At 34.6% G+C, this 14,930-nt stretch overlaps 1 protein-coding gene across 2 annotated transcripts in view; it reads right to left on the bottom strand.

Moving 5' to 3' along the window:
• The window catches only part of STAG1 (stromal antigen 1), a 403,550-nt gene that overhangs the window by 182,096 nt on the left and 206,524 nt on the right, over nt 1-14,930 (bottom strand). For both annotated transcript variants that reach the window (XM_047874276.1, XM_047874277.1), the window contains one exon: nt 1,042-1,118. In XM_047874276.1, coding sequence (XP_047730232.1) covers nt 1,042-1,118 — 77 coding nt within the window. The remainder of the gene's footprint in view (nt 1-1,041; nt 1,119-14,930) is intronic.

Raw genomic sequence — 14,930 nt, forward strand, 5'->3', positions numbered from 1 at the left:
AGAAATCTTATTTAAATCAAAAGGCAGAATGTTAAAACTAGAATTAATGGTGGCATAGAGCATGACATGAAATGAGTTCACCACAAACAAAATTGTGAAAGTGTTTACACACTTCATTAGTGTAAAGCTGATTAATCTGTGAAGACTAGCAAAGAAAACACATACATTTTTTTCTTTTAAGAAAATACATATTCTTTTTTTAAAAAAAAAATTTTTTTTTCAACGTTTATTTATTTTTGGGACAGAGAGAGACAGAGCCTGAACGGGGGAGGGGCAGAGAGAGAGGGAGACACAGAATCAGAAACAGGCTCCAGGCTCTGAGCCATCAGCCCAGAGCCTGACGCGGGGCTTGAACTCACGGACCGCGAGATCGTGACCTGGCTGAAGTCGGACGCTTAACCGACTGCGCCACCCAGGCGCCCCAGAAAATACGTATTCTAAGTGGAAATCAGAATATTTTAAAGTAGACTGCCCCAAACAGAAACTTAAGTTTTACAGGAACACAGAAAAAGGGAGTGAGGGGTGGGGAAGTAAGGAGAGATGCACATCATTTTAGGAATTCTGGATTACATGAAGTTAAGCAGGCTATTTTTCCATCAGGATTTCTAAGAACCTTAAATAATGTGCTTTGACAATCTCTAAACAGGTATAACATGCAGGCTATTAACACTTATTTGACCTCTAAATCCTTTTTTCTTTAAAGCATTTAATATGACTAATTCCACAGAACATAAAACTATTGGAGATGTATTTATAAATTTAGGAATTTTAGATGGTCTTCAAGAATGAATGTCCAGAACCAACTTCTACTTCACACCACTAATTTTATTATCCTTATCAGTTACCAGTCATTAAGTGATACCTCCATACAATGCAATGAAATCCCCAAAGATCGTTAACTATGGAATTAGTAGCACGGATCATTACATAAATGAGAACAGAGTATCTTCTCTTAAACACCGAATCAAAATAAAACTTAAAATATATTCACCATTTTAAAAGTGTAAGTTGGCAATTTGTATAAATATTGAAATGCTATACCTCATCAAATTCTTCAGTCATTTTTCTGATGATTTCTGCATTCTGCATATTTCGAAACATCTCTATTCTCACAGTACCTGTGGAACAACAGATTTTACAGTTAATCCTTCTCTATCCCATGCTAAACATTAAATTTAATCTGACCAATGTTTGAAAATTTTTATTTGAAAGTTTTTGGGGTTTTCTCCTCCCCCAAACTCCTACCTAAAGGAATCCCTTGTTTAAGAGCTTCAAAGTTCTTTAGACATTTTTAAAAATCCCTGAATATTCTGCGAATAAGTATGAGGGGGGAAAAACTGAGAGGAGTGTTGGGGCAGGAAAAGACAAAAAAACAATATATTTATATAAGGATTGACTGGTGCTATCCAGACATATAGCTGATATTCTTTATCATCAGAATATTCTTCTATAAATTAAAACTAAGTGTTCCTTAATCTAATTAATACATGTCAGCTAAATCTGTTTTCTGTTAACATGAAAAATAGCTCAGTAACTTCAACCTAAGTATCAAACCAACAAAAAACAAAGTTAACCCCTTTCTCTCTCATTCTTTAGTATTACTTTTACATTAGCTATATAATTTTTATCTCAAGTATGGCTATATAAATATTACCACTCTTAAAATAGTAAGAGTGGTTTATATCAAAGACTTGTGTTAAAAATTAACATAATTTAAATAAAATAAGGTTCAAAATCTACCTTGAGTACAGAGAATATTGAACTAATAATTATATAAGGTTCAGTTTCAACTCTATACATGTCAATATTCAAGATAAAAATCACAGGAATAAGACTCAATGAATCAATAAGAAAATACTTTATACCCTCTGACAGATTCCTTGCCAATGATTAGCAGCTCCAATTCAAATCACATTTAAGAATGTAAGAAGGAAAAGTCTCTAAAGTGTACTGTACTTTTACAAGAAAGAGCATGGAACAACTGACAGCCACTGAAAGTCATCAAAGTGTGCTCTTCATTTAGAGTCCCAATAAAAGACTACAGTGGCACATTTCGCATATCAAACTTAATTTGACTTTTTATTAATCTGTAAAATGAAAAAAACGAGATCTTTCTCATCATTTTAATTACAACCATTTCTAACCATGTTTTAGTTACTTGATATATAGCTCTTTTGTTCATTTTCAGTATAATGAATTAAGTACTACCAACAGGTATCCCTACACCAAGCTGTAGAGATGACAAGTAAATCTACTCTCATAAAGTACTAAGCAAGCAAAAGAAATAAAATGAGATTTTTAAGTTATTAAACATGAGAAGAATTAGTTGTTCTTGGAGAGATGGAAATATTTTATGTTTTGGAGTGTCATTAAATAGCTATATGCATTTCTCAAAGTCATCTATCTGTACACTTAAAATGTGCAACTTTTTTTTTTTTCTTTTTTTTTTTTTTTTTTTTTTTTTTAATTTATTTTTTTGGGACAGAGAGAGACAGAGCATGAACGGGGGAGGGGCAGAGAGAGAGGGAGACACAGAATCGGAAACAGGCTCCAGGCTCCGAGCCATCCGCCCAGAGCCCGACGCGGGGCTCGAACTCACGGACCGCGAGATCGTGACCTGGCTGAAGTCGGACGCTTAACCGACTGCGCCACCCAGGCGCCCCAAAAATGTGCAACTTTTAATGTATGGAAATTATAACTTGGTAACACTGATTTTTTTTAATTTTTTAATTTTTTAAAATTTACATCCAAGTTAGTTAGCATACAGTGCAACAATGATTTCAGGAGTAGATTCCTTAATGCCCCTTACCCATTTAGCCCATCCCCCCTCCCACAACCCCTCCAGTAACCCTCCATTCGTTCTCCATATTTAAGAGTCTCTTATGTTTTGTCCCACTCCTTGTTTTTATATTATTTTTGCTTCCCTTCCCTTATGTTCATCTGTTCTGTGTCTTAAAGTCCTCATATGAGTGAAGTCATATGATACTTATCTTTCTCCGACTATTTTCGCTTAGCATAATACCCTCTAGTTCCATCCACATAGTTGCAAATGGCAAGATTTCATTCTTTTTGATTGCCAAGTAATACTCCATTGTATATATACACCACATCTTCTTTATCCATTCATCCGTTGATGGACATTTGGGTTCTTTCCATACTTTGGCTATTGTTGATAGTGCTGCTATTTAACATTGGGGTGCATGTGTCTGTTCGAAACAGCATACCTGTATCCCTTAGATAAATACCTAGTAGTGCAATTGCTGGGTTGTAGGGTAGCTCTATTTTTAATTTTTTCAGGAATCTCCATACTGTTTTTCAGAGTGGCTGTACCAGTTTGCATTCCCAGATAATACTGATTTTTTAAAGAACTCAAGAAAAAGGACAACACTAATCATACCAGTTCACTAAAAAGTGACACGTTATTGTTAATTATTAAACAATGTTCTATTTTATTTCCATGACTGATATGGCAGTTTTCATATACAGTGGAGTCTTAACTATAATTACAATGGACTACCAAGTTAGTTCATAAAGGGAGGAATATTTTGCTGCATTAATTTAATATTGTAAAGTGAAAGGCAACAAAACAACAACTAGCATTAGAAACAACATGAAAACCAGTCTCATGCTTAATATCTTTAAAAATGACTACCATATTTAGGGGCGCCTGGTGGCTCTGTCGGTTAAGCATGTAACTCTTAATTTCAACTCAGGTCATGATCTCATGGGTCATGGGCTCAATCCCTGCTTGGGATTTTCTCTTTCTTTCTCCCTCTGCCCCTTCTCTACTCACTCTCTCTCTCTCTCAAAATAAATAAATAAACTTCTAAAAAAATTGACTACCATATATAAGTAACAATTACTAATAAAGTAAAATCAGATGTTTAAAGCTGTAATTTTGAAAATGAACAGAGCCTGTCACTGAAAATTTTTTAAAGAAGAAAATCCTGCTGCTGTCACAATGACTTTTGACACATAGGGCTATTTACTTACTATGTTCTGCCTGTTCATTCTTCTTCCATTAGGTCCAACAACTCTACTGAAACTGCTTCCTCACACCTATTATCTGCTAATTGTTACATCAAGCAGTCTTTCTTTAGTAATACCCTACATATTCCATTGAAAACATTTGCCCATTATATTGGTTTCTATTAACACTATATCCTTGTACTGTATTCTCTAATGGCTTACTTTCATTTCTTTCACTTTTACTTACCTGAATACAGGTTATTTCCAAAGTTCTGTCCTACACATTGTTTTTGTCCTTTTCTACATTTTCTAACCTGGAAATGGCCCACATCTAGCTTACCCACCAGAGAAAAGTATGGCAGAATACTACTTATTAATCTTTGTATTCTCTATAGTTCCTTGAAATATGCCTAACATCTTAAGTCTTCTCTCTACTATTTTAAGCTTTGACAATGGATAGCTATTAAAAGTAAATTAAAGGGACGCCTGGGTGGCTCAGTCAGTTAAGCAGCCGAATTCGGCTCAGGTCATGATCTCACGGTCCGTGAGTTCGATCCCCGCGTTGGGCTCTGTGCTGACAGCTCAGAGCCTGGAGCCTGTTTCAGATTCTGTGTCTCCCTCTCTCTGACCCTCCCCCGTTCATGCTCTGTCTCTGTCTCAAAAATAAATAAACGTTAAAAAAAAAAATTAAAAAAAAAAAGTAAATTAAAGATCTGAAATAATTCAGATTCAGAGAAACAGAAATATTTGAAAATAAGGAATGAAAAAAAAATAGATTATCTTCCACTCTCTAAAACACTATCTGCGAGAATCTTCAAATAATCTACCAACATACGTATCTTACATTAAAAAATAAAAGATTGTTTGATCAAGCCCTACTGACAGGATTATACCTCTAATGAAGATAAAGGAAGAACTTTCAAAAGTGTCATTTTTTTTTAAATTTTTTTTTTCAACGTTTATTTATTTTTGGGACAGAGAGAGACAGAGCATGAACGGGGGAGGGGCAGAGAGAGAGGGAGACACAGAATCGTAAACAGGCTCCAGGCTCTGAGCCATCAGCCCAGAGCCTGACGCGGGGCTCGAACTCCAGGACCGCGAGATCGTGACCTGGCTGAAGTCGGACGCTTAACCGACTGCGCCACCCAGGCGCCCCAAAAGTGTCATTTTTAACTATCAATAATTCCAGAAATAGAATAACATCAAACAACTACCATCAAGTTACTGATCATTTAAATTTTATCAAACTGCTGGAGAGAACATAACTTGATACAATCCCTATGGTATGCAATTTGGCAAATATTACCGAAATAACAAATTTACATACTCCTTGGCCTGGATATTGTACTTGTTGCGAAAAATCCATAAACTCACACACATATGAAATAACGAAAGTACAAGGTTATTCCCTGAAACACTGTTTGTGATAGCAAAAGGAAAAATGCATATACCCATAAATAAGATTCTGATTAGTAACTGCAAGTGTTGATGATAATGACGATGGTGGTGGCAGCTAACACTTGGGTGCTCACTATCTGCCAGGCGTTGTTCTAATAAATATGCCCTATTAAATATGTTAAAACATTTACTTTTCACAACAATAGAAGAATGTACTACTTTTCTCTCATTTTATAGAAGAGAAAATTGAGGCACCTAGAGATTTAGCAACTTGCAAACAGGGTTTCCCAGTAGCAGATTCGTGGTCTATACGCAGACAGTCTGGCTACAGGGTCCATGACTAACCACTACTTTTAAATGACTAAAATCAATGGAATCCATGCAAGCTGTCAAAAACAATAAAGTGGTCTATGCTTGATATGGAAAGATCTGTAGGATATATTCATAAATGAAAAAGGAATATTTATGCATTTGATAATATGATTTAAAATATTTCTATAAAGATACACAAATATCCGGCACAAGTGGTTGCCTCAGGGAAAGAGAAATATGTGGTTGAGGTTTAGGGATATAATGGAGGTATTATATTGCAAACCCTTTGCATTTCCTGAAATTTGAACTATATAAATGTATTACTCAAAATAAGGAATGAATACATTTCAAATAAAAAATAAAATGTTAAAAAACTAAACTGAAGGACAGACTGCTATTAATCTTTTCCTGTCAAGCATTTGTGTAGTCACTACCAATATGCACTCATTAGAGGGTAGGCTAAGAATGCTCCATTTAAGTTTGCCAGATATGTGAAATTTTATGTTTTACTTACCAGGCTATTATAGAACACAAAAAATGAAATTGAAAAGCAGTATGAAAATGAGGCTGGAGAACATATCCTTGGCAAAATTAGTGACATGGACAACAATGAAAAGTAACTTTAACTGTGGTTATAGCAACCACAACATTTAGCAGAACCCTCAAGAAGTCATCGTAGGGTCATTTAAAATCTTTGGCATTAGACACAGTAGGGTTTAAGTCTCAGCTCCCCCAGTTACTAAGCTATAGGAGACTGAAAAAATCAATTGTTTTCTATAAAACTCAGATTTCTAATCTTTAAAGTGGTGAGAATACCAATGCAGGGATTTTTTTTGTTCAATGCTATAATTCCTAGTACATAAACAGCACTGAAAAAAAATGTGGAACAAATGACTAAGGATGATATGAGAACAAAATAAGAAAACAAGTATAAAGAATTTAGTATTGTGCTTATAGCACGTAAGATGCAAGATGCATGTAAGATGCTCACCTACTTTGAGCATTCCTTTTTTGAAAGATTATCCTGCCCATTTAGAGGAAAGCTAAAAGCTCGAGTTTTGGGGCTCTACTGAAAGCCAGATCCCTAATTGTGCATGTTGTCAGATTATTGCCACTTGAAGAATGAGACCAGTCATCTCTTTTATTCCAGAACTAAGCAAAGTCAGCAGTTTTCTAAGCACCCAGACCAAAGCTTTTACTTCCAGACACTAACCATCTCTTTCCAAAATGTCTAGAATCCACCATAACGATGAGTTAAGGTGATAAAGAAGTCAATGCCGAAAAAGCAGGAACCCACAAATTCTTATCCCCATTTACACGAACCCCATGGTTTAGAACACGGTCTCATCTCATCCTCTTCATTTTGAATTTTACCCTTACTCTATTCTTTGATGAGATCCAAAGCCAGAACTCTAGCCTTGTTTGTATCCTTCCAACTAGGTACAGAAGCAGACAGAAGAGAAGACTGAAAGCAGAGAGAACTTTCTTTAAAAATATTTTTTAATGTTTATTTATTTTTGACAGAGAGAGAGACAGAGGGACAGAGTATGAGCGGGGGAGGGGCAGAGAGAGAGGGAGACACAGAATCTGAAGCAGCTCCAGGCTCTGAGCTGTCAGCACAGAGACTGATACCGGGCTCAAACTCACAGACTGCGAGATCGTGACCTGAGCCGAAGTTGGACGCTCAACCGACTGAGCCACCCAGGCACCCCACATACAGAACTTTTTGAGCAGCAAATCAACTTACCCAAATACAACAAAAGGCCCTTCTGGGTTTATACCTTTTATGACACTAACATTCTGGTTCCCTCAAATTACTGAACCTGGCTCCCTTAAATTACTAAACCAAACCAATTACTGGTGTTATATACTAACACTGCCTAAGAGTGTTTAACAGAGAGCCTTCCTAAGAGCTTTCTTACTAATTGTACCATGTATGAAACAGCTTTCTATTTTAAAGCTTTTATTGTAAAGACTGGATTATAAAGTATTAATTTAAAAACCTAATCTGGTGATGGACCAGAGATAATTCATACATATAACAGGAAAATTTTTGATAGTCTCATCTTCTGCTTCATTTTTACTGTAAGTAACAGTATATTATACATCAAAATAAAGTGGAGAAAGACTGAAAAAAGTATGGATAAATTACAAGACAAAATCTAAGTCAAAAAGGAGAAGAAATGCTGAGGCTACTAAAACTGAGAAGTATTTACTAAAGAAACACTGCATACCAGAATACAGAATTTAACAGTTACCTAAGATTGCAGTGACTGTTGAGGAAAGGGAATGGGGAAAGATAAAGAGACAGATACTTTGGTTGCTTTTTAATGATCATTTCAAGCTTAATACTGGAGCTTGGTTTAGCCATGTTAGTATAGCCCAGGAACAAAAGCAAGCATTGTCTTATAACAGTGATGTTTCAAACTACTTTCACCAAATCTTCCAACAACTATTAAAATATCCTCAAGGGGCGCCTGGATGGTTAAGCGCCTGACTTCGGCTTGGGTCATGACCTCATGGTCTGTGCTCACGTCGGGCTCTGTGCTGACGGCTCAGAGCCTGGAGCCTGCTTCAGATTCTCTGCCTCCTTTCTCTCTTTACCCCTCCACTGCTTGTGTTCTGTCTCTCTCTCTCTCTCTCAAAAATAAAATAAATAAACATTAAAGATAATTTTTTTTTAATATCTTCATCTTCAGTCCACATAAGAATTAAAGGACACGGCAATGAAAAAAATAAACATACTTTTCAAAATGTCCATCTGCTACCTCAGGCATTACTACTAATATTAACATGATTCAAGAGAAGCAGGACTTCTTAATCTATGGCACATGGATTCCTAAATATCTATGGACCTTTTGTATGAAAATTTAGGTCTATGCAACTTTTGTGGAGAAAGACCCAAATTTTCAGGTTATTATTAAAGGAATTGGAGAGCTCAAAAAGGTAACAATAGCACATTAGAAGAAAAATATCAGCCAAAGATTTTTAGTCTTAGGGAACTGAAGACAAAAATTAAATTGTGGCAGTAAAGAATAGCTCTAAAGAAGAATTACTCTTCATAGCATGGTATGGAAAAGCAAAAACTAGGGACTGAGAGATGCAGGGGAAAAAAATGCTGAATTATGTTTCTTTCTCATAAATTAGACCATGAGTGCAATGGTTATCATCTAAGTAGAACCAGGTTTCATCTCCAAGTAGCAAAGGAAAAAGAGCACAAGAGAACTTCCCCATAACGTTGTAAGAATCCATAAATTAAAGAGTGAACATTTTTATTTATAAGTACCTTGTTTAGAGCCAACACTACATATCTGACTTCAGTTACATAATATATATAAGATAATTTAGGATTTAAATGTGTGAGATAATTTAGGATTACTTTGTATTTTCCTATCAAAGTGCATATAAATGATCAAGTCATACTCTTTAAGCTGTACTTCAAAGGTGTGTCACTACAAGGTCCCAAATAATCTCAAGTATACTTTTGCAAAGACTCTCTCACAATTTATTTGCCACTAAGACTTTCTCATCTTTCTCTAGAGCACCACCACTCTTTTCTATTTCATTGAACTTTTATGTATATGATTAAAAAGGGGAAAAAAAAACTAGGTGGTTGGGCTTAATAAGAGTCTCAAAGAATTTTCCTTAAACTGAATTCCACAATGTTTTAAAAAATACATACTTTTTATTTTAGAATAGTTTTAGACTAACATAAAAATTACACAGTGCAAAATGTTTCCATAAACACCAAAACCAGTTTCTCTTATTAATATCTCGTATTAATATTGTGTATTTGTCACAGCTAATGAGCAGATATTAATAACATTTTTGTTCTTCCCCTAGCTTCACTGAGAAATAATTGACATACATCACTACAAGTTTAAGGTGCACCGCATCATGGTTTGATTTACATATATTGGAAATGATTATCACAACAGGTTTAGTTAATATCCATCATTTCTTATAGATATAATCAGAAAAGTAATTTTTCCTTGTGTAGAGAATTCTGAGGATCAGCTCTCTTAACAACTTTCCTATGTATCATACAGCAGTATTAACAGTAGTCATTCACTTACACTACATCCCTAGTACTTATTTATCTAGTAACTAGAAGTTTGTACCTTTTGATCGTCTTTCTCAAATTCCTTCTCCCCTCAACCTGATAATATTAACTAAAAGTCATATTCAGATGTTCTTACTTTTAACCTAATATCCTTTTTCTGTTCCAGGATCTCAACCAGAATACCACAAAAGGTGGTAGTTGTCGTGTCTCCTTAGGGTACTCTATACTGTGACAGTTTCTAACTTATTTTTGATCATCATAATGGTGTTACGGAGCAGTCAGGCAGTTTACAGAATGTCTGTCAATTTGGGTTTGTGTGATGGTTTTCTTATGGTTAAATATGGTTTTTGGTTTTTGAGAGAAAGATCAAAGAAAAAGTGCCATTGTAATTGTATCAAAACAAAAGTATTTTTTAATCATGTGCTTATTAATCATGATCATCTAAACTGAGGTAGAATTTGTCAAGTTTCTCCAAGGTACGTTATATTTTTCCCCTTTTTCCATACTATATTCTTTGGAAAGAAGTCACTATGTACAGCCCACACCTAAACGTGTAAGAAATTATGCTTCCTTAAGTTTATATATGTATCTATATAAATTACATTGAATTCTTCTACATGAAAGATTTGTCTATTACCCATTTGTTCCATTTTCAATCATTTATTTATAACATGGACTCATGAATATTTTATAGTTTACATTATAAGCCAATTCTACAGTATTTTGTTGCTCAAATTGTTCCACTTTTGGCTACTGAGTAGGGTTCTTTTCAGTTGGTTCCTATGTCCTTTTGACAAACCCTCACTGTTGTTTTGTTTTCACTGAGCACTTATTTACTTTCAGAAACTATGAAATGCTTCAGGTTCACCTTGTATATTCCCTGTCCCAGTCTTAGAATCTAATATTGCTGTAAGGATCCCTGACTTCCTCAACTGGAGAATGGAATAAGAAGCCAAGATTTATATGCTAAGTGTGTTCCTTGCTACCGGCTCATTGTTAGTGTAATGTCATTTCTTTTAGGCCCTCTCGGCTTAAAGAGCAAGGAAATATATATGTATGTAACTACTTCTGTATGTAGCCATATGTATCTATATTAAGCTATATATGAGTTATACTAATATCTTCAACTCCATGACCACACACACCACACGGAATATTCCAGAGTTCTCCCCTTGCTTTTATCTATAATTTCCTACAGTGAAATCTCAAACAGTGAAAACTCTGGTTCCCACCATCAACTATCTACTTACTTAATTTTTTAATTCCAGTTATACATATGTATAGTGATTTCAAAATTGTATACACATGTATAGTGACTTCCATACCACAATGGAAAATAACTGCCAACCAGAGTACCATCCTTACATACAGTTCCTTTTGCCTTTAGTCTTATAATCTCTACTCTTAAGTATTTAGGACAGTACTTTTATCCCAAACCCCTGCAGTGAGGTTATTTCATGTGTTTGTAATACAGTTTGATTCTTTTGTTAGTCTGACTTCAACTGGGATGACCTCGTTAAGTGGTTTTTTTTTAATTTGCATACATCAATGTTTACTTTTTGTTCTAGCAGTTCTATGGGTTTTGAGAAATGCACTGATCATGTATCTACCGTTACAGCATGATACAGAATAGTTTCACCACCCTAACCCCTTATGATTCACCTATTCAACCCTTCTTCCTCCCCAAAGCCCTGGCAAACATGGATCTATTTACCATCTCTATAGTTTTCCCTTTTCCAGAATGTAACAGAAACTGGAATCATAGTATGTAGCCTTTTTAGACTGGCTTCTTTCACTCCACAATACCTACTGAAGACTCATCTATGCTTTTTGCATGGTTTGAGAACATTCCTTCCTATAACCGAATAATATTCCATTTCATGAATGTACCACTGTTTATCCCTTTCATCTACTAAAGGACACCTTGATTGCTTCCGATTTTTGGTAATTAATGAATATAATTACATTAAACACATGCAGGTTTTTGTGTGGGCATGTTTCAGATGAGTTGGGTAAACACCTAAGAGCACAATTACTAGATTTTACAGTAAGGTTATGTTTAGTTTTGTAAGAAACTGTTACACTGTCTTCCAATATGGCTACACCATTTTGCATTCCCATCAACAATGATTTCCTGTGCCTTCACATCTTGACAGTGATCAATACTGCCAGTTTTTTGGACTTTAGCCATTCCAATAGCTGTGTAGTGATATCTTTTTGTTGTTTCAATTCGCATTGCCCTTATGACAAATGATGTTGAGCATCTTTTCGCATGTTTAATTGCCATCTGTGAAATGTCTTATTCAGTGAAATGTCTATTCAGGTGTTTGCCCACTTTTTATTGGGCTGTTTATTTTCTTATCACTGAATTTTTAGAGCTCCTTGTATATTTTAATTACAAGTCCTTTACCATATATGTGTCTTGAAAATATGTTCTCTCAGTCTGTGACTTAATTTTCTCAATAATGTCTTTTGCAGAGCAGAAAAATTTTAATAAGGTCCAACTTGTCAATTGTTTCTTCCATGGGCTTCCATGTACTCTTGGTTGTTACAGCTAAAAACCTCAAAACCTCATCACTAAACCTAAGGTCATGTAGTCTTTCTCTTACGTTTTATTTTAGAAATTTTGAGTTTTACATTTCACTTAAGAAAGGGGTAAGATCTTTAAGTTCATTTTCTCCCCATGGATATCCAATAGTTCATGTACCATTTGTTGAAAAGATGGTTATTTCTCCATTTTAATTGCCTTTATATCTTCAAATAAAAAAATCAGTTGACTATATTTGTGTGATTCTTATAATATTTTTAAAGAATAATTTAGGGCACAAAAATTTGATATATATACAACCCTTTAGAAACCCATGGGGCCTAGAAAAATGAGGCTAAAATATACCAAAATATTTCTCGTTCCATTCTCCTATTTTAATAATTCTTATTCTGTACTCTGTATAACCAACAGCTTTTCCTAAATAATAAACTCATCAGGATTATCTGTGGTTTTCATTGCACAATTCCTAAAACAATATCTGAATATGTCTACATTTGAAAGTTCTTCCAAAAACATAAGAATGAGAAATTGAGACTTTAAATAGTGCCAAGAGACTAGAGTCCATGAAAGTAGAAATTGCAACAATATAAAAGATAAATATATGAAATATGTCCAAAGCGTGGAAAGTTCAAAATTATGGCCTACATTTACACATACACAATTATCCAAGGGAACAAATATGTTAAGTTGGTATGTAAAAGTTTTGATTATGGTAGTACTATATACAATATTATTTATATAAACAGTTTTCCTGAAATGCTAATAAAAACATGAAAAACATTTTGAAAAACATCTAAAACCTTGAGGATAAAGACAAACTAAAAGCAGAAAGCAAGATACAGAAAGAGCGCTAAAATCACTTTTTCTCTGATAATATTTATTGAGCCTATAATGCACAAGCTGGGACTTCTCAGGTGAAGGGTCTAAAAGAAACAACTTTTTTATGAAGTGGGGCTCAAAGGATTTCATTTGTAAGATAAAGTTAAACCAGCAGTAAATCTAATACCTCATACTTTGGGATCCATAAAGAAAGCTTTAAAAAAAAAAGTTTATGTATTTATTTTGACAGAGAGAGAGAGAGAGAGAGAGAGAGAGCGAGCACACAAGAGCAGGAGAGGGACAGAGAGAGGGAGAAAGGAGAGAGAATTCCAAGCAGGCTCCGCACTGTCAGTACAAGCCTGACACATGGCTCAATCCCACAAACCATGAGATCATGACCTGCCCTGAAATTAACAGACTTACCCAAATGACCCACCCAGGTGCCCCAAGAAACCTTTTTATAATACAGATACCTGGGAGATAGAAGTCAAACACTGGTGCTCTCACAAATATCCTAAATTCACTTAATCTGATCCAGAAAACTGCAAACTTGACTTAGGTGTAAATAGTCGTCGATTTGTAGTACCCTTGGATACCTGTCAAGCAAATGCTAAATCTTCTCTAGAGGAATGTACCTTACTTAGGTTTCTAATAAGTTGGAAAGAAAATGTGGAGCTTGGAATAAAAAGTAACTAAACACTCCAAGAAGAAAGGAATGCAAAGGATATGCAAAGGAATAAGCAAAAATGACTGTATAAACAGACTCACAAAGACTTCAAGTATTAGAATTATCAGATACAGACTGTAAAAAATTCACCATATTAAAAAAGGAAAATACAAAACCAAATGAATAGCCACAGGGAACAATTCCATGGACTTCTTTTCCTATAAAAGAGAGTCACGTAACTCTAACTTCTAGAAATGACCAATACAGTAACTGAAACAGACTGGCATGGATGAAAAAAAAGTAAGTGAACTGGAAGACAGGGGAAATATTACACAGAAAGGAATATAGGAATTCAAAAATGCAAAAAGGTACAAAGAAAACAATAGGCAAAGTTTAAACAAAGTTACTGAGGGAGAAGAGAAATAAAATGAGAAGCAGCAATATTTTAAAAGATAACTGAGGAAAGACACCAATCTAAAGAAATATGTTCTATACCTAGAACATAATAGTCAGACTGCAGAATACCAGAATACAAAGAGAAACGTTAAGCTTTGGGAAAAACAAGTATTGAAAGAAAGGAAAATTATTATTCCTAGTTCTCAACAACAATCTAAGCCAGAAAACAGTAAAATGTCTTCAATATGAAGACGGCCAATGTTATATGATCTATTTATCAAAATATACTTTCATAAATAAAGACAAGTTAAATAAATCTTTAAAAAAAGTCCAACAGAGCCTATACAATCCCTGATAGAAGATCAATGGAAGTTCTAAACGATGCATTTTAGGCAGAAGTGATCTCAGATATATATGACATTAAAAAAAGAACAACTACAATGGTATGTATAACGGTAAAACTAAAAAAAAAAATTAACTACCTTATTTCTTTAAATAATAATGACTAAAGGGAAAACTAAATAGATTTAAATTACAACACAAGGAAGGAAGTAAATAGAATTATTGCTTTAGGTCCTTGTACTTTCTAGGAAAAGGGTAAAAGTGGTAATTACATTTTAGATTTTGTTACATTAATTATGATTTTTATAATCTCTAGGGTAACCATTAAATGCATGCAAAGAGTACAAAGTGTCCAAAAAAGTAGAGGGGGGTGGGGGGGAAATGAATTCTTTTGAATTCAAAGAATCTAAAGGCAA

The sequence above is a fragment of the Prionailurus viverrinus genome, chromosome C2, assembly GCF_022837055.1.
Source record: "Prionailurus viverrinus isolate Anna chromosome C2, UM_Priviv_1.0, whole genome shotgun sequence".
Classification (NCBI taxonomy): Eukaryota; Metazoa; Chordata; class Mammalia; order Carnivora; family Felidae; genus Prionailurus; species Prionailurus viverrinus.